A 24,644-nucleotide genomic window follows, 5' to 3' on the forward strand; every position below is an offset into this window, starting at 1 on the left:
TCTTTCGCTAGGCTTAGACGCGTTCGAAACGAGAAGCGATCTCGAAAACTACTCAAGGTTATCCATAATACTCTGTCGTCGAAGCGGCCTGAGACTAAGCGAAAGCCGTTTACGCAGTCATTTGCTTCCAACTAAGTGAATTCTACAAGGACAACGCCAAATTCAGTTCGAAGCGGGCGGCCGGGACCGCCGCCAACATGGCGGCCAACGCGCGGCGGCGTTCGCCGCATGTATTGCAACACAGCAAACATCCTGCGTCGTGTCGCCGCGTCGTTACTTGACGCGTGAAGTTCGTCGAGAAAGTTCGCTCCATGTATCCCGGGCTTTAGTGTCATAATGCAGTACTTCTCTTTTCTGCTCATAGGCGGCGGCACCGCCCCGAGCAAGAGCGCGGGTACACGGAGGAGTGTTAGATATATAAGGCGCGTCTGTGTAGTTCTCTGCGAATGCGTTTGTGGCGCAATGGGTTAAACGCTCGGCGATCTATCGTCGCGGACCGAGAGGTCGTGGGTTCGATTCCCAAATTTTGCATGTTTGTGGAACTTTTTCTTCTGGTTTCTTTCTTTGTATTATGTTCTATGACGTATTTCCGTGACGGAAATACGTCAGTGAAGTCTTGGTGGACCCCGGAATAAAACACTTTCGTGTTAAAAACCCCAGGTGGTTTAAATTAGTCCCGAGCCCCCCCCCCCCCCACCTCGCACTACGACGTGCGTCATAATCGGATCCTGGTTTTGACACGTGTAAACCCAGAATTGAAGTTTAGCTTTGCCCTTCGAAATTCCCGCGAGAACGCATACAGTGACGTAAATAATGCGAAGCAATCGGTGAACTAATCATTGACGCGCGAAAGATATAAGGCTCACACGTCTTTCTTTGTGAAAGATATAATACATGCGCTGCAATCGAAACCAGTGAGATCGTGTCCGCTGACACAAAACCACACATGTGAGCAGAATACCCCTCGTACACCGCGCGAGCAAGCCTCTCTTGGCATATTTGCATGTCCGCTAGTTTTCGTGACCGTGCTTTGAAAGTTGAAGAAACTCGTACTTTGGAGCCACCCTGTTTGAAGGAAATGATAGACAGCTGAGTCACTAAACATGTTTAGCTACTTTGAACTCTTACTTCACGCAGCACCTTCCCCCTTAAATTGTTATTTGTTTTGTAAATGTTGTGAGTTTCTACTGGCTCACGCTGTTTGGCCTTTGTAAGCGTCTGGCCGAAAAATTCGACCGGGAATGATAGCGGAGCTATATGCATGATATGAAGCTGTGTAGAATGCATTTCCTCGAATACATTTCACCTTATTGATACTGGTCTTCTATACACGAAAAAAAAAAAAAAGCCATCTTATAGGCAGTTTCCAGCTCGTGGTCGCTAGAGGCGCTGGTTGTTCCATGTCCCAAATTTCTGCCCTTGTAAGAGTGGCATTTGCTAGTTTTTACTCTTGAGTCACTGGTGTTCGTGCTTGTTCAGCAGATGTGACTGTCATTCATAATGACAACCTAGTTTTGCTAGCACGACTCTGTAGCCGATGCTGACCGCATTCACAGCGTCAATCCTCAGCTCACCTGAAGCACCAATAACCGCTTTTAACAGGTGGCCAAGCCGCCAAGAATTAAATTTTGGGTTTTTACGATCGCCGAGTCGTTACTGTGAAATCAAAGATAACAGGAACAGTATTGGATTGTATCAAAGTGGTCTCTGGAGTGGAGCTCGTAACATTACCACTCCCGAATGCATTACTTTGGCCAGACCGACAAGTGCTATCATTTCCTTCTTAATTTTTTTTTCGATCGCAGCGACTGCGTTCTACTGCAGTTCAGCTATCAAATTTCATTTGACGTCGACAGTTGTAAAACATAAGGTAAAGGGAGAGAAGGCGACTGGTACTAAAAAAAATAAAATTAAATTATGGGGTTTTACGTGCCAGAACCACGATATGATTATGAGGCACGCCGTAGTGGGGGACTCCGGAAATTTGAAGCACCTGGGGTTCTTTAACGTGCACCTAAATCTAAGTACACGGGTGTTTTCGCATTTCGCCCCCATCGAAATGTGGCCTCCGTGGCCGGGATTCGATCCCTCGACCTCGTGCTCAGCAGCCCAACACCATAGCCACTGGGCAACCACGACGGGTGGCGACTGGTACTGCTGTCAATACAGTCGAACCCGTATATATCGAATCTGAAGGGGATCACAAAAAAGTTCGATATATAGGTATTTCGATATATACAAAAAATTGTATACAAAAATTTTCAAGGGGATGTTACTGCTGTTCGTTAAACACAATAATGCGCTTTATGTGGGTTTGATATATTCGGGTTCGACTGTATCTTTTTTCTCTCTTCTATACCATAATTCGCTGCTTATTTAGCACTTGTATACTTCAAGAAGATGCAGTGTTTCGTTATTTTCGCGTGAAGGGCGCTTTTAAGAACGTAAGTGTTTGTCCTATATTTTAGTTTCCCGTTAATACTGCGGGAAATAGGGTAGATTAAGACAAGTGCACGCTTCAGCTGTCACGCGTTTCTTAAACGTAGCTACATTTCGTGACGGCACATCTCTCTCCCAGGTTCGACACATCCGCACCGCGAAGGACGCATGGGCCAGGATACGCTGCATGGCGGTGAGATATACGCATTTGGGCGGTTGCTCAGGGAAGCGGGAGCAGTAGTTATCACATCTCTTACAGAAGTTCTGAAAAAAAATTGCTTAACTTCCTGCGTTCGTTGCTCGTGTGCGCGTGGTTGCGACCTGAAACGGCGCAGACTTGTAGCACTTGGAGGAAGTGACGACTGATGGGTAGAACAGCGGTTCTTTTGCGTGCCGCTAATCTGTCTGGACGGGTATCTGGACTGGCAGTCATTCCATAGTCCGAGAGAGTGGCTACCCAACCGCGCGCACACACGTTCGCGCACACATGCACAAGCACAAAAAAAGACGCTCGATTCATTTGCTGCAAACATTCCCATTGCTTTAACGATATCAATTAAACCATTTGCCAAGCACAGCAGAGCTCGCTCTACTTTAGCCATACTTCCTTTATAGTAGCATACGTGAGGATGATTCTACACAGTATCTTTCGCCACTAATAGCGAGACATGTCCGGCAAGTTAAACGTTAAAGAGCGTTCCCCAATACCAAATTTTGCTCAATATTACACAACACTTTTCCGAGGAAAGTACCAAAGCATAATACGTTATTCAGTGTTACGTGCGAGTGTTCTCAATGGGTAATATGCTCAAATATTGTTCCTCTTGTTCTTTATTGTCCTCTTTACATGCGACAAGTAAACTGTGCGTATTTTATTGCGATATTTCTAATGTCACCTCTATATTGCTCAGGATTTTTGATCTGCATCTTGTCTGAGAAGCCTCCGAGTCCTATTCAACTTCCGCAACGAGCTTGCAGCCTCACGGTATACCAGCACGTCTTTTACGACAGGACCACTGACCGCGTCATGCCCAGGGATGGTACGTGAAAGTGCTCTACAAAAGTGAATAATCTTTGGAAAATAGAAAGTATAGGCACGGGTCATACAAGTCACTGCAGAAGCCCTATTTGTGTATCATTCCCGCGGAGGCAATCCCTAAGGAGCGTGACCTGATTGGCTGAAGCAACGGAAGCGGATGAAATCCGATGCAGTGGCCGTCGACGCCACAGACGCGTTCTCTGGCCTCCGAGATCCATCCACGATTTGCAGTCTTGGACGCCGTACTTCTGCAACCTCTGCATGAAATTTGTGAAGAAACATGGCATCAGAAAGCGGGTCCACCGCAATTACTACAACCATGAAAAGTTGTCCTGAAGCATTTTTGGTTATCGTTCGCTTGCACGCAGGAATCATTTCTAAAGCTGAATTAGAGTGTACTAGATTTTAGTACACTCTAGCTAAACTGAAATAAGCCTTTCGCGATGTAAGGCAGCCAGCTGCGCAGATGTCAACAGAAGGATAGTACAAACAGACGGACCTCGTCGGCACAGCAAGAGGAGTGTCAACTTTGGCGTGTTACCACTATTGGTCGTACGTGAATGGGTCCTGCTGCTTGCACTGCCAGCGTGTCGGACCGCCCTGCTCAAGGATTGTCTCCGCGTGGGCGTGAATCAGAAAACCGCCGCAGCGAAGTGGGAACAGTCCGACAGACGGGCTCGTGCTGACGCGTGGTGTCGGGAGAGCCTCTCATACCAAGGCTGGAAAACAGTTAACAACAGAACGAACACACGCATACACAAAAAGGCGGGGCGCTCTCATTCACTTTACTCTCAATGTTAATGCAAGTACACGAGAGAGAGAGAGAGAGAGAGAGAGAGAGAGAGAGTCCAGCGTCTATCCATGCACTTCTCTCCAGTGTGCGCTATACGTTCATTTAGTGCTGCAAGCTAAATGAATCTCGATCAGTTCGCCCGACTGTCTTCCTCGACCTGTAATTATTAGGATTTCTCTTATAAAATCAGTCAACAGATTGTCTTGCGAATTCACTAAGCATTTTGGTGGTTACGCCGAAATACATTAAATGGAAATTTATCAAACCCGTATCCTATAGCTGTGGGCTTGCAAGAAGTCCTTGCTAAAATGACATTCGGCTGGCGGCTGTCGAAGTCATCGTGTAAGTTACAAGACCAAGCTTTATCACTACGGTTCCCCGTCAAAGCCACAGCCGGTTCTGTGAACTCCGTAATACCAACTTGACATCAGCGCATTCCTCCCATTTTCCGTGAACAAATTTATCTTTTTTTAATAGAGATGCTTATGTCTTCTCTCTAACCGCCCCCCTTTTTTCTTTTCCTTATAAAGAAACGTGTTTCTAGACAGTTAGTAGGAAGTTGACAGACATCCTATGAATATGCTTCAATTTAATTAATGTTAATAGGAGGTCTAAAGAAACGTGTTTCTAGACAGTTAGTAGGAAGTTTATAGACATCCTGTGAACATATTTCTAAATAATGTTGGGGGCCAATTGTTTCTAGGGTGTTACTAGCAAGTTGTTAGGAAACGTAAAGACCGTTTGAAGGATTTCTATTGACTGTTGGTAGGTTCTAGTAACAGTAGTCTAAAGACGGTCTAAAAAATGTCGATATAAATTTTTATAACGGTTATGTGCTGGTGATAACGCTCGCTGGTGTTAACGGTCACCGTGCTGCAGTCACCTCGTTTCGCGACTTCGTGGAGCTGAGCAAGCGCGACCTGAGTTCTCGTCTGGTGGGCGCGTTCGACGACTTGGGCTTCACGGTTCCCTGGGCGAGCGACCACCTCTACCCGGGCCGCTTCGCTCGCTCGGCGGCTTCGTGGTGTCGTGACTACGCGCTACACGGCGTCGCTTTCCTGCCACTCAACTTCAGCGCCCTTCAACGCGCCGAGGCGTCCATCCGGGCACTGGTGCGCCAACAACTTGCGATGACAATTGCCCCGCTTCGAAGGGAGCGAGAAATGTCATTAGAGTAGGATACAACTTAAAAACAGCAATTGGCAACAAAGGCACACGGACGGCGCGGGGTTGTGTTAACTCCGCCATTCAATCACAGAACCAAACAAAATGGTCGTCATGCGACCTTTTCAAGATGGCGTTGTACTTGATACGACTGTACTTGACGTACTTGTATACGTTCCACTATAATAGACGAGTGAAAACGTATAAAATTATGCGCTTATAATATTATTTTTCTGGTTACCGCCTTATTTAGGTAACAGGGAAAGTTTGAAGTACGATCTATTTTGCAGCCTCGCTCAGGAGCAGTGGCTGGTAGTTATGAGGGCGTGGGTGGGGCTTCACTGCAGACTTAAGTTGTATCCGGCTATAGAGTAGGCTGTCGTTGTAGATACCGTTACTGTATGTGAACAAAACCCACGCCAGGCTTGCGGCTCGAAGACTATCTTAAACTGTGATTCACTGTAATTTAGGTTGTGATTCTGCAATGTCGCACAATTCTACCTTTAGTGTTATTTAATATTTTTTTTTCTCCAGAACAAGTCTGATATTGTTAAGACTGTGTACTTTGTATTAACACATAGATGTAAACCTTGCTGATTTCAGAACAATATGAGCACTGTGAGACCGCTGGTGGTCTTGGGAATGCCTCGCACCGACGACCAACTCATCTTAAATCGGCTTGCGCCGTAAGTGTACGGTTTTTTATTACGAGTTTAGGGCGTCGGGTAAGGCAAACAAATGTTAGCGTACAATGTTTATTATCTTGTCTGCAGGCACGTGGACGTAATCGTGTTCCTTACCCACCACATCGGTCCTTCCAAGCCGTGCCGAGTCACCTTTCCATCAAGCCGCATGATGACGATCGACAGTTCCGTCTTCTTGGCGAGCTAACTTTTTTTACTTTTATGGTCGTCTAATCGATATATTGCGGATTCATTGCAACAGAATCTGCTAATTTATTCGCGAGAAATTTCATATTTAATAACTCGACAATGCTTACGTCTTGTGCAGCCATGCAGCTATTGGTTTTCCCTTCGTTTAGAGGGAAAACGAAGGCATGACGTGACGTCATACGAGCTTCCTGAGCGCCGACAATCGCATGACTTCAAGCATATGACAGTACATGCCTACACATGGTGCGGCACATTGTTTTTCGTCTGCTGTACCTGTGGCTACAAAACAGTTCTCGAAGAAAAATATATTGCCGAGGATTTGTTATAATTATATTATAAAGCTGTTCAGCTTAGCACTGTCACCGTGTACTGCATGTGTTGACAAATGTTCATGCTTGGCGATTAATCATGACATAGAAATCATAATTACTCAGATGGATCGGTTGAACATGGTTCATGCGGCTCGACAATCAAGCTCGACAAATTTTTTGAAGCGCAAACAAGAGACATGGCACAAAAGGAAGGTCAAACACACGACCTTCCTTTTGTGTCGTGTCCCTTGTTCGCGCTTTAAAAAAATTGTCAAGTATTCGCCAACTATGCCCACAGAAAGTTCTTCTATTCCTCAAGCTCGCATGCCAAGGTAACGGTGCTTTTGTTTTGCTATAGCCCATTTACAGCCGAGGCTTTCTCCGCACGGTCAGCTGTATTCTCGTTTATCTTCTTGGCGGAGTTGGACAGGAAGGGTGCATGTGTTAACGGGCGCACATCTGTGTAAAATAATTTGAAATAACGGGGTTTTTTTGCTGTCATAAGCAGCAGGAAAACGCAGCGTGTAAGATGCATGTGGAGTGCGGCTATGTTCTTCTTGCGTTCCGGCTTCGGCGGTGACTCGAAAAGGTGACGATGTTACGATATGGTCGGGCTCGGTCACATGGTGTTGTATGCGCGAGTTCTAAAAAAGAGAAACAAATGTCACCGTATAAGCGCGAATAAAGAAGCTTCGTATTCGTGGCAAGCAGCAGGTATATACCTGATATCCACGCGGCATAAACCTTACATACAAGTACTAAATTTTTCTTCGCTTTCCGACTCTAACTTCAAGCTGCGGGGAACGTGACTTCACTGGGACCAAAATATTCCGGAAAATTCTGCGTGTACCTGGGCATATAGTAGGTGCATAGCACGAGTTAAATGTGATTCTGACTTATCGCGGTAAAGTTTGCCATGGAGCGTACTTCCTCCCAGCTTTCACCAAGAGCCTCGCGTATGTCCGTTTTTTTTTTCTTCAATTAACAAACAGTAAAAAAAAAAAACTAAATCTAAGTTTCCGCAATTCGGGTCAAGCTACCATAGCAAGGTGGCCGACTTGTAGCTAACCTAGTCGATTACGAATGCGTTCCATCTTTTTTTTTCTTTTTTTTTCTTTTTAACTTTTCGCGTTTCAATTAAAAATGTCGCAGTTTCGCCCGAAAGGCGAAGCATCAATTGCGATAGCAAATTAGTAGAGAGTTATTCGGAGTAGGGATAGTAGTTTTATCGGCTGCATAAACTTGGACACATTCGCTTACAAACTGAATTAACAAGCATGGTGTCAGCGCGCACAAGCAAACATGAATAGATCACACTGAATGACGCAGACAACGACTGTCAAAACGCTGGCAGCAAGCGCAGCCGCCGCAGCGGGCGAAGGTTCGTGCGGTTAATCGCTTCAACGGAAACTGAGCGGTGAATGCACAGCGCATACAAAGGTCAGAGCCGTGTGGAGATAAGAGACGGTGTGGGCGACCGCCACAGCCGGGCAAAGTACGATCGCAGTTGTTGGCAGAGTAGAATGCGCCCCCCCCCCCTTTCCCTTCCGCGCTGCCTTCCCGCTTTCTTGCTTTCGCGTGGGAGATTGAGTGGCCAGTTCCCCTTGCGCCCGGTTGCAAGATAAGCATTTGTTGCAGCAGCACAGCGTCGCCCGCCTCCCTCCCTCCCATACCGCCACGGCCTTTCGCGCGACGAAGGTCGCGTTTGCTTTCCGCCGTGCGTTCGCTCTCGGTGATAGCGCGCGTCCCCCGCGTGCTTTCGCTCGCGCATATGGCGCGCGGCGACGATTTTATCGCCCTTGGACTTTATACGGAACCTCACGGTGACGACCACGGCGACGCCGACGGCAGAAATCCGGTTGAAGTGTCCATATAATTGCTATCGCAATAAATGATAAGGTTTCCATCATACAGAGTGATCATAATATGCGTCATGTGTGGAGAAAAGGCCACGAGCTTAAAAAAAGAAGAAAGACAAACTCTTAAGCTGATAAGCAGTTGCTGTATCAAGGGTGGTTCTTTACATATTTATGCAGCCAAAAGTCAAACCAACAAGTTGGTAGTAAACGTTGTTCTTTATTTATTTATTTATTTGTTTGTTTGTTTATTTATTTCAGTATACTGTCAACCCTACATGGGGTTTTTACAGGGGTGGGTGCACTTAAGAAACAAGAATCCAAGATATAGCAGTTATGGAATGGCAAGCAGATATACAATGCAAAGGATACACATATTTTTTTTTCACATAGAAGGGCCCAGTCGGAGCAGGAAAACAAACAACAAATTTGTAAATATGAGTTATACAATAGAAAACATATATAACCCGCGTATTATCACAAATCACGTCAGTTTGGTGGCATTATAGTCAGCTCGGCAAGCTCTAGAAATTTAAGAACTGTCGGCTGCATTGCAGTTGAAGCGTCTATCGCATTCCATTCGCGCACTGCTTGGGGAAAAAAGGAAAAAATAAAAAGGGCTATTATTGCAAAAGAATTTCTTAAGAGAGAGAGGGTGTTTGTGATGAGTGATTCTGGAGTGGCTTATATTGATGTAGTCTTCGGAGTTAATCTTAAATGAATTGTGCAGGAGTAAGTATAAGAACTTCAAGCGATGTAGCTGCGATCGGCTAAATAAACAGTAAAGCCCTGTGCGAAGCATACGTTCAGTAGGTGAAATGTGCGTCTGTATCGGTTATAGATAAATCGCACAGCTTTTCGCTGTACCCTTTCGAGTGTGGCTATGTTGGTAGCTGTAGGGGGAAACTATGCAATGTTAGCATGTTTTAATATCGGACGTATAAGCGAAACGTAAGCCAGTAGCTTCATTTCAGGAGGCGAGTTATTCAAGGCACGCTTAAGGAAAAAGAGCTTGTTCATGGTTTTCTTTGCTACATACTGAACGTGCGTTGTCCAGTTTAAGTCGTATGTCAAAATGACAACCAGATATCGGTATTCAGTAACAGTTCGTAGCGCTTCTAAGCGTTGTCCGAAGGAAGTTCCAGTGCCGCTAACACGGTGTAAGAAAAGCATATTTCTTACACCGTGGCCGCTCCCTAAGGGCCCATTCACACTTGCGACTAGACGACGTCGCGCGACCGATTGCGACTGGCGACCAGAAAGCTACTCAAGACGAACTATGTCCACACTGACAAATGCGACCGATAAGTCACTAAACCGAAATGTCTCGCGATATGCCGTTCACGTCTGCTTGCAATGTCATCGCTGTGTAAAATAAGCGTCAGCGTATACGGACGTCCTGTTCCTTCGCATCTGATTGGTTCAGCTGTTCTGAGAGTGCGGTCGCGCGACTGAAAAATCGAGTAGCGAGCGACTGGCCCGAAACAGTCGCCTTTCTAGAAAATCGACCATTTGCGACTACTTGTGACTAACTTGGTCGCGCGACCTCGCCTAGTCGCAAGTGTGAATGGGCCCTAACACTTTGATTCTTTTCGGGGCCACCGCGCAGAGGCAGACAGCGGAGCTGACCAACCAGCTGGCGCGGATTCACCGCAACCTAGCCGGCGTGTGCGTGGCGGCTAACCTGGCGGTGCTCAAGTTCTCGCTCCCTCCAAGGCAATCGGACCTGGACGACAGCTGCGTCGATGAGGAGCAAGTCAACTACGCGCAGGTACGCGACACAAATGATAAGAGCAGCGAGATAAATTGGAGGACGCTTAAGCTTCGGCTTTAAGAGTGGAACGCGATAGCGTTATCGAAACCTGTTCGCATCGCATTTTTCTATGTGGGTAGGCTTGACTGCAACAAAACATGGGAATACCAGCTTACAAAGACGAAGCGTACAACGATCCCCTTAAAGTCGGCTTCATTTATAACACAAATGCATTGTGGGAAGACGTTTTTTACAGGGAAATATAATGCTGTCTTATATCGAAATGTGAGGCCCTAGGACATTTTTTACAGTTTTTATTGCCGAGCGTGCGCGCGTGTCCAAAATTTGGGGTCACGCCCAAGGAGGTTATATTGGTCACGCCATCCGGAGGGTAGGGCCTTGACAGCTGCGCGCCGCTGCGGCAATCGCGTGACAGACTAGACTCCTCTCCCCTTCTCGAACTATCCGGGAGCTCACGCGTGCAGATGATAGTGCGAAACGACTCCCACTCTCCCCTCCCCGTTGGCGCTGAGCCGTGCTCCCTCAAGGGCTGCAGAAGATAGCGCCAACCTTTCCCCTTTCCCAACGAACCACTTAGTAGTAGTAGTAGTAGAAACAAGCGGTTGGGCGGGTCCGCATGGCACCAGTTTCCCGCGCGCACGTCACGGAAGCGGGCCGCTCTCATTGGTCTCCTTCATCCTCGGCACGCGGCAAACCTAAAAAAATCGGTCCAGGAGTGGAACGCGATAGTGGTATAAGAGTGGAACGCGATAGCGTTATCAAGACCCGTTCGCATCGCATTTTTCTATGTGAGTAGGCTTGACTGCAACCAACAACGTGGGAAAACCAGCTTACAAAGACCAAGCTTACACCGATCCCCTTAAAGTCGGCTTCACTTTTAAACACAAATGCATTGCTGGGAAGACGTTTTTACAGGGACAATATAAGCCGTCTTATATCAAAATGTGAAGGCCCTAGGACATTTTTTTCAGTATTTTATTGCCCCGAGGTGCGCGCGTGTCCAAAATTTGGAGGGCGCTTTAGCATTCAAAAATCCCTGAATGCTTGTCAGGCTTCCCGGCTGCTGCAGCTTTCTTCTTTTTTTTTTCCCCCACCTTCGCCTCTGCGCGCCGCTACCGTTTTAAGCTCCCGTGGAGGCGAGCGCTAATCTGGATGGAGTTTTCGCAAGTAACCTACTCGAGCGCGCCGATGTTATGGTAGAAATGCAACCATAGGGGTTTGTGTATGAGTTTCCTCGTAACAGGATTGTGTTTTCTCGTACATTCAAATAACAATCCGACGCTATCATGTCTGTAGGTTGTTGTTAAGTCGTACTTTATGATTTTTTCTGACGGATTTTACTTTGAGAAATTCAATTTTTGTTCACTAACGCCTTGCGCGACGTACGTGGAGGGCCTGTATGGTCGGGGTGGTTCGGGGTGAAATTCTCCGCCACGGATGCCGATGCCTACGCCGACGCCGGATTTTCTGCGACACGGGGCCCTTATCACGCGCGCAATGGCTAGAAGTGCAGTACCGAATGAACCGCGTAGAAGGTTCAACAAAGCGATGCTGGCGAAACAGGGGGCTACAGATCAACTGGCGTTCTACTTTTCAAAAGCCCGAAATATACAGCAAGTACGAACAACTGCAGGAACGGTAACACAGTCGTGGTTGGAAAACACAACGCTACGTTTTAAATGAAATCATTCGGTTCTGTAAAAACCTTTAGCTTTTGCGCGTCAATTATGTCGGAGGTGACTATAGCATATTCTCGCTTGCGCGTAGATTCCACAATCTGCTGCGTCGCTTACTGCTCGGGAGTCATATCTGCTGCCGCTTCATCGCGTTCCCACTTTTTCTGCTGTTTTTATGGCTCTGTCTGCTTATTCTACTTGCCCCGGCAAGTCTTTCTTGCGTTCCATATACACTGTTCTATCTGTTTCATATACAGTGCGTCGTTCAGACCGCTGAGATCGCCAGACCATGTCCCCCGATGATTGCTGTGCTCCTCTAACCTCACGTACTTTCTCGGTAATGCCATCTTAGAAACTGCCGAGTACCCTCGGCGGTAGGCCAGCGGTTACGGCGTTGCACTACTGAGGTCGCGGGACCGACCCCAGCCGCAGCGTTCGCATTTCGATGGGGGGTGCGCGCTGAAGAACTTCAGGTGGTCAAAATAAATCCAGACTTCCCCGCTACGGCCTGCCTCGTAATCAGGTTGTAGATGGGCACCTAAAACCCCAGAATTATTGAACTGCAGAGCGCATCCTCTGCAAGTATGACCGCAGGTTTTATGATCAAACGGGATGTCATACGTCCTTTCTGCTGTTGCTTTTTTTTTATACGTGCACCCTCTTTTCATACGATGTTCATTGGCTTGCTAGCGGACAAAATAAAGCTCGAAAGTATCCTATACAGCTTAAGATCCTATTTCAGCGCCTATACCGCGCATTTGTGTATTCCGCCTGGCTTCTGTTGCTTATGTTAAACGTGAGATGAACAACCCAACTTCCTAAACTTGTGCAGACTAGAAGTGCACGAGGTAATGCTGAAGATCGTTGAATCCTTAGAGAGGCGCTCACTGCGGAAGAATAAATTGTTTCATTAGAGTAAACTGGGCAACTTGGCCTGCATATTCAAGCGAAGCTTGTATTGGTTCACAAGTTTCGGTGACGTTGTAGTCACGCAATAACTCACGTGTGGTGTATACTCGCATTGGATATGCGGGTATGAGCCAAGGACGAAAAAGAAAGAAGTAAGGAAGGAAAGAAAAGAAGAAAGAAAGAGCGAGCAGGTGCGGGGAAAGCTACGCCGGATCACGTGACGCGCGCGACCAATCAGGCTCGTTTCGTGTGTCGCGGGGAGGGAAAGGGAAGGAAAGGTGGTTGGCGCGCGCTCTGCCGGGCTTCCCTCGCCTCAGATCAGTTTCAGCGTCCGGATGGGAAGCCTGGTGCGTTCCGCCGAGGAGCAGGCTGCGTTTGAGCAACGGCGCCGCGAACTCGCTCGGGAAAGGGCTCGTCGTCGACGTGCCGATTCTAGCGTGAGGGCTTTCGAAGCCCAGGCGAAACGTCAGCGTCGTCTTTTCTCTCGCCTGGCAGATGGCAAAACTCGCCTGGCAGATATGGTGCGCGGTGACACCCCCATACCAGCGCACGATGCCCACAGTAATGGTGTTCAAACAAAAGCACTAGCCGAAAGAATGAATGGGAAGGACAGAGGCGAACTTGCATCCCGGAATCAGGGCAACCCTCATGTGATAATGGTATAGCCGGGAGCACGGTCCGTATACAGAATCGAATCGCACTGCTCGAGTTCGGTCGCCATTTATACATCCATCGTCATCGTACCTAAACATTCCACTGCGCTCGGTGATGCTATAGCGCCGGCGGTGCTCGCTATCAAAATGACAACGCTCACACGAGTGTTCCGGTATGTAGCTCGCGCACCTTGCTCGGGAGTGATAACATGATCGCAGTGATTGATAGTTCGGTGAGATCAATCACCGGCCAAATGTGTAAAACAACGTTCGCGTGGAAATATGAGCCTGCCACAGAGGTGTGCCCCCTTTCAGGTGTGCACTTGGGAGGGCAACGTCGAGTACGATACTGTGTCGTCCGCGGTGCTTTCGAGGAAACACAGCGACATGCTGACCTACGAGAACGAGTACAGCCTGGAGACAAAGGTGAGCGTTGCCAGCGCTGTGCAACGAGGCATTTTGCGACTTTTCGGTCCTAACTTTATCTATCCATAAATAACTTTTCTTGCCAAATGAATTCAGGTGTGTCTTTATGAAGAATAGTAGTAAATAATATAGAGCTTGAGAGAGAAAATTGTCGTTCACCCGACTGTAGCACGAATCCACGAAGGAAACGCATGCGGGCTTTTCATAAAGAATGCTTCGCAGTTGAAAAAAAAAATCGCCCTGGTCAGGGGATTGAACTCGGGACCAACGCATTTCCGGGAGAATCACTCTACCATCTGAGCTAACCAGGAGGCCAGCAGATCGCAGAGCGAGGCCAAAATAATCGACAGCGCTTCGATCTGCTGACCTACTGGTTAGCTCATGTTGGTAGAATGACCGCCGCGCCCCGCAAATGATTTGGTCCCGGGTTTGATCCCCAGACCAGGACGGGTTTTCCTTCAAGTGCCTAACATGACCCTTTAATAAGTATACCGACAGGCGTCGCTGCAACATCCGTTATATTATGTCCTGCGCATATTGCAGGCCCGGTCCTACCTATCTTACACACCGCTAGGCTGCGTGGCAGCCTTCAACGCTGACTACGAGGACCCGCGAGGAACATGCCGGCAGCCGTTCTCACGCTTGGCAGCGCTTGACAACGTGCTCGGTAAAAAGCCTGTGCGCGGCTGTGCCTTTGCGTTGCAGTCCCGAATATTGGCGCTTATTGGCCTTCCCTGGCCCTTGCGCTATAAGACCCCATTAATCTTCATCATCAATCCCGAATAAGTGCGCAATGTACAATCGACTAGCTTCTTCGGAAGCTTTAGCTCGAAGCCGACTCCAATTTTTTTTTTTTTCCAATTTCGACTTCAAAAGGTATAAATGTGCTTTCACTAGGCACCTGCTCAGCTGATTTTAACAGAATTTATTACGCGTGAATGATAACATAAACGATTTTACCCACTGTTGTAAGCAGACTTCCCGTTTAGGCCCTCTAAGTTTTGTCAGACTTTATCGAAAGGTTGGTGACTGAGAACAAATTGAAACACCCAAGGTTACAACAAAGTAGCTCCCCATTAAATACACATCAGATTTCTGCAAACTAGATCTATTAGAGCGCCCAAAGCGCGCAAGTCTAATGTATCTGTTTACGTAAAATAGTTGCCCTGTTTACTTGAATCAGTGAGTCACAAATTAGCGGTGTACAGTAATCACCTTTGTACGCATTACACACTGGAGTAGACGCAGTTTATAGGATTGCGATATCTGCTACTGTTGCGGAGCTATATAGCTTTAAACTTGATGCTTCATTTTTTGGGTTGTGAGAATATTCGAGACCTTCGAGTAACACTGTTCGGTTTACAGAAATTGCCGATCATGAAAACAACAAATAATTACAGGGGTGCAAGAATAGTAAGCTTTTAGACCTAATCAAGTACAAATCGAATAGTAACGCGCACGAATCGAATCGAATACTTTTCGAGCAGTTTTCGGATTATAAATTAGCTTTCTCACCATTATTGTGAAACGATGCTCACAGCGAAATATGCACAACGGTTAGCAAGTTTCTGTCATTACATCGCACATTAAGACGCACAGCTTATTAAAATCACAATGAATGCCGTAATGAACGCCGGTATAGCGGCGTTACAGGCGTCGCATCTCGACAGTGCACGAGTTGAGACCGACGAAAAATCGTCGGAGTTATAGTCAGCGCCCAATGAAAGAGTTATAGCGGTGTCACACGTACGCTTCTGATCGCGATCGGAGCCGATTGAGCTTGATCCGTATCGAGTGTTGCTACACGATCATTCGTGATGGAGAGCTTGCTGGATCCGGACAATCGCGATCCGTGAATCGCGATGCGGCCTCTTGATCGCGATCGCAGGGTTGACGTCTGCGCACTCTAGCACAGTATTCTGAAAACGCTAAAAACAAAAAGTGAAGGCAGCTCAATAAAAAAAATCGCTTAAAACCCCTTTTATCGGCAATAGTAAGTTGTAAAATCTAAATATTGTCCGAATTTAACCATATTTTGCAAATCTGAATTTGTAGCCAAACATTATGCAGCTCTGAGTGTTGCCGACGACCAGCAGACGATCATAATTCAAATCCGGATCGTTGGACCGTGCAGCAGCGACCATTTTCGATCGCGATCAAGAAATCCGATCTGGATCCGCCCGATCGCGATCAGAAGTGTCCGTGTGACACCGGCATTAATCGTGTTTAGCTCGACGTTTACTCTCCGTTCCGCTCCGAACAGGGTATGTATGCAGCAAGGTGTTTTTCTTTTCTTTCTTTCTTTTTTTTTTTTTTTTTTGCAGCCAAACGCACTACGCGTCTCATGGAGGCCTTCTAACCCTCCACGCATGCGCGAACCACGCATTCGCCGTCGATACAGGGACAGCGCGATAGGTGGAAGCGCCGATGGCGCGATCGCACATCGGAAGTGCCTACATATTTGCTATCGCAATAAACCTCTTGGGTTTTCATTGCTTATAGATTCGGTGTACTCTCAGGTAGATTCGAACTCTTCCGTAGATAGGTATTTTGTGAATGAACATTTGCACAGCTCATGTACCTGTGGGCTCCAATGTAAGACGTTAGTCTGACTGCTTAATACGCCATATAAAACACTTTGCAGCGCTTCCATTTATTTATTTATTTATTTATTTATTTATTTATTTATTTATTTATTTATTTATTTATTTAGCCGCAATCCTTGCCATTTCAATTCCTTCTGAAAATTTGGTTTTGGGAATACTTATAAAGCGTTGATGCATGCATAGATAAGAGTTCTCAGAGGTACTGGAATATCAAATTTATTTAGAAATGCGGTTTTCTTCAAATAGGTTGAGCAGTTGCCTAATGACAGTAGAGGGGGGTACAGGCAAACCTTTTTCTTAGCTTCTTTATTTCGACTCTACTTGTACCGTGTCTCATCTCTCCTTTGCGTGCACGTCTCGGCTTTGATTCTCCAGGCAAACGGAATCGTTCGCGACCAGCAGAACCTGGAACGTCGCACCGAGGTAACGTGCCACTCCCGTGCCTCGCACAGTGGCGGCGCAACCTGAGACGCTCACTCTTTCCTATTCGGTCGACGCAGGGACACTCGTTTGCGTCCCTTCGCCGACTCACCGCGCCAGCGTCGACTTCCCGTTCTCCCAGTGCGACATCTTCGTGGACGGTGAAGTGGAGTACCTCTACAACAACGTCATCAAGACCAGCAGCTACAGTGAGCGGGCCGACCGCTTTCATGGGGGATGTAGTTTTACGTGCCAAAACCACGATCTCATTATGAGGCGCGCCGTAGTGGAGGGCTAATTTTATCCGGCTTAATTTTTACTGCCTGGGGTTCTTTAACGTGCCCCCGATACGCAGTACCTGAGGCCGGAAATGGAATCCGCGCTCTCATGCTTAGCAGCTCAACGCCATAGCCACTAAGCCACCACGGCAGGTGGGCCCTTTCTTCGTTTACGAACAGAAGCTTTGAATGGATTCCTGTTTTGTGCACTGAGACGTACGGTTCGCTAAGTTTGGTGGGCAAGCCGCAGTATATAGAGCAACAGGGTTACTATTAGGCTTGATGCTTCATACGTTCTTAAAATTTTCAGATTTCAAATTGAATGCTTAAATTAGAAACACGCTTCCAACAGTCGATAGATATTTTTTTAATGCGACAAACCCAACAAAATTGGTATAGTGAAATCGGCAGGTATTGAGTGAAAAAGTAAAAATAAAAAGAAAGTGAAAAGTAGCATATGGTTGTTATTCTGCAAGTAAAAGTTTACTTTGAATGGGGTAGTATACACTGTTAGGTAAAACTTTTATTAGTACTCAAGCATTTATAGCAGCTTAAGTTTCGGATGAAAACCTGTGGACTAATCTTTCACTTATACATATATTTTTATTTATTTTATTTATTTATTTAGCAATACTGCAGACCACCGTGTGGTCCATGCAGGAGGGGCTATACAGTGATTACAGAATCATAGAGAAAAAAAAACATCGAAAACACAGCGAGAAAGCAAAATAAGAACAATAAGAAAAAGGGAACGCAAGAGAAACATCGATTACAATGACGGTACACCATACAAATTTTCCAGTTCGCGTACAAAGTCATTGGCATCAACAACATTGGAGGGTAAGGCATTCCATTCGGACACAGTTCTAGGAAAAAAGCTGTATTTATACGATTTTGTTTTCGCGAAAATTGGGGCAAGTGACCTACTGTGGGTGTGTCTAGTTTTCCTAGTTGAGTGGGGACGTACACAATCAGGAATAATTACTTTTGTATTTCCGGTAAGACACTTTTGAAGAAAAATCAGCCTACTGATCTTTCTACGCGATTCTAACGATGGGATGTTATGTTGCTTCATTAGTAAGGAAGGCGAGTCAGTCATCCTATATTTATTAAATATGAAGCGCACTGCTTTTCTTTGGACACGTTCTAGTTCTTTCACATCACTTTTGTTGTGGGGGTCCCATACAATTGAAGCATATTCTAATTTAGTTCTGACGAAGGTGTTATATGCTAGAAGCTTAACACTAGGAGGTGCGGTTTTCAGTTTCCTTTTGAGAAACCATAACTTCTGCAGCGCAGAGGAACAAGTAGCCGATATATGTGTTGACCAGGTGAGTTTGTTAGTGATAGTCACACCCAGATATTTACATTTGTCAACCTCCTGTATATCACACTGGTTTATAGAGTAAGTGAACGTGCTAGGAATTTTCTTTCTTGTAATACGCAGAAGTACACTTTTTTCAGTGTTTAACTCCATGTCCCATCGAATGCACCAGTCCCCAATAGCCTGTAGGTTTTCTTGTAGCAGTACATGATCGTTTGGAGCACTAATTTCTTTAAAAACAACGCAGTCATCCGCGAACAGTCGGATGCAAACGCCATTATTAATTAAGTCTGCCAAGTCATTAATATAAACTAGAAACAATAACGGTCCCAAAACACTTCCCTGGGGCACTCCAGAAGTCACATACAGCAGTTCTGAGGAGTGATCCGAAACTTGTACGAACTGCCGCCTGTCTCGAAGGTAGGCGCTAATCCATTTAACAACATTTGACGGAACACCCAAATATTCCAGCTTCCGTAATAGCTTCCCATGAGGCACTTTATCGAATGCCTTCGAAAAATCTAAGAACAAGGCATCCACCTGTCCAGTCATGTCAAGGATATGTGAAAAATCGTGTACTGTTGTTACAAGCTGTGTAACTGTAGACATGTTCTTTCTAAAACCATGTTGATATGGTGATAGTGCATTGCGTTTTTCAAGAAAATCGATAAGGTACTTTGAAATGACGTGCTCCAACAACTTACAACATGTGCTTGTAATAGATATGGGCCGATAGTTATTCACAGACAAACGATCGCCTTTTTTGTGAATGGGAGTGATGCGCGCTAAACGCCAGTCGTCCGGAATTTCGCCTGTGGCAATTGATAAACTGAAGAAATCTGTCAGAAAATGAGATATCTGCTCTGCGTACCGATGTAAGAAAGCATTAGGGATACCATCCGGCCCTGACGGCTTTTTTGGGTTAACATTAAGGAGCATAGATAAGACGCCTTCATGCGACACTGCTAAATCGTCAGCTAAACATGAATCACTGCTCTGAGGTGCATAACTATCGCCTCTCGAAAAAACGCCGTGGAAGTAATGATTAAAATGCTCTGATATCTGTCGAGCATCAGTAGCTACCATGTCACCAATTTTTATTTTAGAAACATCCTGTCTGCCTTCCTTTAGAAATCGCCAGAATTTTTGGCTGTCGCATTTAATAAACTGAGAAAGACAATTATTAAAGTAAGCGCTTCGGGACTCTCTTAATTTCATTAGTAGGTTTTGTTTCAGTTCAAGATAATTAGAGCATGACACTTTTTTTTGCTTGCGGAGCCGTTTAATTTTACGCTTTGTATGAATAATATCCCTAGTTATCCAAGGGTTTACACGTCGCTTCTTAAGGACTTTGGTAGGTGTAAATCTTGTAACGCAAACATTTATCGCATCCCGGAACCTCACCCATGAAGTCTCAATGTTGTCAACTGCAAAGTCAAGATGTATGTCTAGGTAATCAATCACTGAAACGTCATCGGCGTTTTGAAAGTCCCGAACGAATGAAGAATTTTTCCCTAGCTTCGGCCTATTGCTTGTTAGCTGCCAACAAAAATAAATTAGATCGTGATCTGAAATTCTTGGCTCCACTGATGTTGAAGCACCGTTAAATATTTCTGTTATGAATAATAGATCTAGGATGGATTTACCACGTGTGCACTGACGAACCATCTGCTCTAAATTTAAACAAAACATCAAATCCAATACAACATCAATTGTTGTGGAACATCCATATTTTAATTGGTCCCAGTTAATTTCAGGAAGGTTAAAATCACCCGTCAGGATCACATTTCTATCACGTAGGCTAAGTAAATGTTCGTGCAGTTTTGACAAGTACACATCATTTGAGTCGGGTGGGCGGTATACAGCACAAAGGAAAAATTGAATTCCACAAAAACACACGTTTAGCAGCAAACTTTCGTGGTCAGCAATTTGATCTCCAACAATAATATCGACAGAATGTTTTGCAAGAACAGCCACGCCTCCTCCTCGAGAACCCCTGTCTCGCCGATACAAGCAGTACCCTGGTGGTGCAATTTCATCATCACGTATATTTCCATGAAGCCAAGTTTCAGTGACCACGCAGATATGAGGGTCATATAAGAGTAACAGGGATTCAAGTGCGTCCGTTTTATTCACCACACTTCTAGCATTTAGCGAAATGAGGCGGAGCTGTTGTGGTTTCAATTGCTAGCTCTGGGACAATGGGGCGTTTTTGCTTGGTATTGCTTTGCGTGTCATAGTAGCATCGTCCCATGCGTACAACTGATCATCGATGCGCAACTTATCATTTACCAAGCTTATTCTTTTGCCTTCACCTTTATCATCTTTAGCGCTGGCCCAAAGCAGCTTACGTTTACGAACTGTGTCTGCGCAGTAGTCGTTTTGTAAGTATACGTTTGTACCACTCAGCTTTCGTGCATTACGCTGCACTGCTTCTTTTTCCCTGTAGTCTTGGAAGTACAAAATAATGGGCCTGTTTGCCCGAGGTTTACCAAGCCTATGAATGCGACCAACAGAAGTGCAGTTTACACCGAGCTTTTCTGCAAAAATTTCCTTGATTACTTTTTCACGCAAGATTGACTCGGACTCATTCGGTACGCTTGGTATGCCAAATACTATCAAGTTCGATCTCCTGCTTCGATTTTCTAAGTCAATTAGTTTAACATAGGCTGACTCTTGAGTCACCTGAATTTTGGAAATAGCTGATCGTAAATCGCCAGCCGCATTTGTCGCCTGGTACGATGGTTCTACTTTTTCTTCTACTTTGGTCAGGCGAGCTTCGAAACTTGATAGTCTATTTTCTGTTCTCTCAAGACGGCTCTTCAAGTCAGCAATATCAGCCCTTATAGCCTGTTGACCATCCATAAGCTTCTTAAACATATCTTCAACAGATGGCCCAGGATTTTCCTCTACGTCGCCACAGAGCAACAATTTACAAGAACAAAGACACTCATACGCTATGGTAATGCAAGTTTGTGGGCACGGCAGAATAACTAAAAATCTCTCATCGCTACGTACAGAGTAGGGGTAACTAACCTGCACGAAGCAAACAAATCGCATGGTTAGCGATCCTAGTCGATGCGCTTCGCCGTGCCCACTGACGAGATCCTTGTAAGGCACTTGTTTTATACTGTTGGCACCCGTTGACGTCACGAAGCCCTGTTTGGTCCATGGAACCAGAATGCTCGTGACAGTGACGAAGTTCCCAGCACGATTGTCGGCGAGATCTTGCGGCTTCAAAGGCAGAACTTCCGGTGTTGGTGGTGCCCCGCCGAGTGCAAGAAACAAAGCCTGCACGAAGCAAACAAATCGCATGGTTAGCGATCCTAGTCGATGCGCTTCGCCGTGCCCACTGACGAGATCCTTGTAAGGCACTTGTTTTATACTGTTGGCACCCGTTGACGTCACGAAGCCCTGTTTGGTCCATGGAACCAGAATGCTCGTGACAGTGACGAAGTTCCCAGCACGATTGTCGGCGAGATCTTGCGGCTTCAAAGGCAGAACTTCCGGTGTTGGTGGTGCCCCGCCGAGTGCAAGAAACAAAGCCTGCACGAAGCAAACAAATCGCATGGTTAGCGATCCTAGTCGATGCGCTTCGCCGTGCCCACTGACGAGATCCTTGTAAGGCACTTGTTTTATACTGTTGGCACCCGTTGACGTCACGAAGCCCTGTTTGGTCCATGGAACCAGAATGCTCGTGACAGTGACGAAGTTCCCAGCACGATTGTCGGCGAGATCTTGCGGCTTCAAAGGCAGAACTTCCGGTGTTGGTGGTGCCCCGCCGAGTGCAAGAAACAAAGCCTGCACGAAGCAAACAAATCGCATGGTTAGCGATCCTAGTCGATGCGCTTCGCCGTGCCCAATCGGCGTTTTACTTGGTATCGGTCACACTTTTTACGCAAGGAGAGATAAATACTGGTTATACTATAGAGGAAAGGAGCAGTGTATTCCATATATGCAAACTAGTTATCTTCCCGGAGAGTGGGCGAATTTTCACGGCAATCGTCCGGTTACGCGCGAAGTAGCGTGCACATCTCTTACAACACCATGATAACAATGGTCCTAATACTGAGTTGGTTTCTTTCTTTTTTTATATATACATTTCAGAAGCGAACCTACAGGGTCGGCTGCTGGATGCCAAGCTCAACTGGACGTGCTTTGTGGTATCCCTCGATGCTAGCAAAGTACTGGACAATCTCGCGGACAGCCCAGCGGCGCGGGAGAAAATAATTTCGTTCATCACAAACTGGCTCTCCCGTGAAGGCCTTTGTGGACTGGCGGTGAAAGAAACGGCGAGGACGCAGCCCGTCAAGGGTCTGGCCAAGTTTCTTCAAGTAGGTTTATACTGAGGTCGGTGATTAGTGCGTTTATACGAGGAAGCTAAGGAATCTGCTTGCTTGCTTGCTTGCTTTGCTTTGCTTTGCTTTGCTTTGCTAGGGTGGCTCATACCCACTGTGATTGGCCAAGAATCGGGTGACATAAGAAAAAGATTATATGAGTCTAAAAAGAAGCACTACTGAGAAATGTTTAATAGCTAAAAGAACGAAGTCAGATAAACCAACATCAACCAACAACAACTGAATCAACATCCCTGTGATGATGTCCCAGAGAAGAGGCTGCCAAAGATAGAATATCGGGAAACGTTATATTCAATCCAGCACCATGAAATTTTCCTCCTAAAGTATGTTTGATTTTAGCAGCCGCTTCCTCCTCGGTACAGTCGTGTGAAGTGGGCTCGGTGACGCTGTGTTGTATTTGAGTTGTGGCCCCGATCCCGTAATAAGGTGCTGCACGCGTACTCGGCGCCGTGCAGTGTTTTCAATTTTTCTTGAATATCATCACAGGCCACCCGGAAAACCCCTACTTGTCCCTATGTAAGCCACTGCTCATTTCCTGGAGTCGTCCGTGTGCTAAAATATAGAAAGACACACTGCGTAAAGTGAAGATGCATCGCAACACCTCCGCCCCCCTACCGAGGCCTACCGAGGCGGCGAATTCCTTCTCTTTTCTCCGAAGCGTGTTTTCTGTGACGGAAAGTCAGGTGACCTTTCATCATGAAATATGTGCCGAACTTTTCTTGCACCGTACGGGGTTGGAAATCAAACCCTGTAGCGATGCACTATATTGTAAGTTCATTGGTGTCATTGGTGTTTTATAACTTGTGGCAGAAACTATGTACGTCCCTACAGGCTACCCTATGAAAAAAAAATAAGAATAATGAAAATATTAATGTAAATAATAAAATAAAGAAAACCCAAATTTCCTATATTTAGAAACATTTTCGTACCATTGGTAATGCATTTCCGATTTGCTATACATGCCCCTATTCGCAATTTGTCCTCGTGATAATAAAGAATAAGTGTGTGTCCAACATCCTTGCAATTTTGTGGACATTTATAACATCCTTGCAATTTTGTGGACATTTATTACTTTGTTTCGCTCGACTGCAGATTCAAATGGCATGATTTGCCGCTTTTCTACTTGGAGTTTCCTATATGTATAGAACGTGTTCGCAAATTCTTTTGTTCATTCCTTTACGATTATCTCTTCCCATTATTTTCCTTTCATTTCGTTTGTAGCACTCGGTTGTTCCGTTGTGCCCATTATTTTTACTTCTTCGTACCGTCGGCGCTTCTCTCTTCGCGATGTCCTATCTCGGTGTGCCTGCTCCATCGCGCACAGTGAGGGGGTGTTTCATTTTTCGTCTGGCTCTTTCCTTTCTTTAAAGGCGGGGGAAATTGGAAGCAGACACTTTTCTGACGCTGTCAAAATATCTCCAGTAAAATGGGATGTCATTGCGTAGCCAGTCTGGCTGCCTGACGCGAACATCGCTGCTGCGACACTCTTTCCCCAACACTAATTAGCTTTATGTTTATGTAGCGATTATGATTATTTCTCTATCGAAACAGGTTAATAGGTATAATGAGTATTTTAATATGGTTTGATTGGCCTACACAGATAAACTTCCGTTGTGGTTTCATTGAAGAGGAACAGCCGAGATCGAAGCGTTTTTGCTTAGTGCAACTATTGCGAGGCAACGTTTCTTAATTGCAAGCACGTCCGCGATCTCTGTCTGTCTCTCT

At 45.9% G+C, this 24,644-nt stretch overlaps 1 protein-coding gene across 2 annotated transcripts in view; it reads left to right on the forward strand.

The window, feature by feature from the left end:
- LOC119462053 (uncharacterized) overlaps positions 1-24,644 on the forward strand; it is a 37,688-nt gene that overhangs the window by 8,324 nt on the left and 4,720 nt on the right. Inside the window, exons 8-18 of one of the 2 annotated variants that reach the window (XM_037723405.2) lie at positions 2,579-2,632; positions 3,351-3,479; positions 5,151-5,383; positions 6,039-6,121; positions 6,209-6,317; positions 10,105-10,266; positions 13,823-13,933; positions 14,477-14,600; positions 16,915-16,962; positions 17,040-17,168; positions 22,669-22,895. In XM_037723405.2, coding sequence (XP_037579333.2) covers positions 2,579-2,632; positions 3,351-3,479; positions 5,151-5,383; positions 6,039-6,121; positions 6,209-6,317; positions 10,105-10,266; positions 13,823-13,933; positions 14,477-14,600; positions 16,915-16,962; positions 17,040-17,168; positions 22,669-22,895 — 1,409 coding nt within the window. The remainder of the gene's footprint in view (positions 1-2,578; positions 2,633-3,350; positions 3,480-5,150; positions 5,384-6,038; positions 6,122-6,208; positions 6,318-10,104; positions 10,267-13,822; positions 13,934-14,476; positions 14,601-16,914; positions 16,963-17,039; positions 17,169-22,668; positions 22,896-24,644) is intronic. The other variant, XM_049673286.1, reaches the window with a different exon arrangement.

This window comes from Dermacentor silvarum, chromosome 8, assembly GCF_013339745.2.
Source record: "Dermacentor silvarum isolate Dsil-2018 chromosome 8, BIME_Dsil_1.4, whole genome shotgun sequence".
NCBI classification, from domain to species: Eukaryota; Metazoa; Arthropoda; class Arachnida; order Ixodida; family Ixodidae; genus Dermacentor; species Dermacentor silvarum.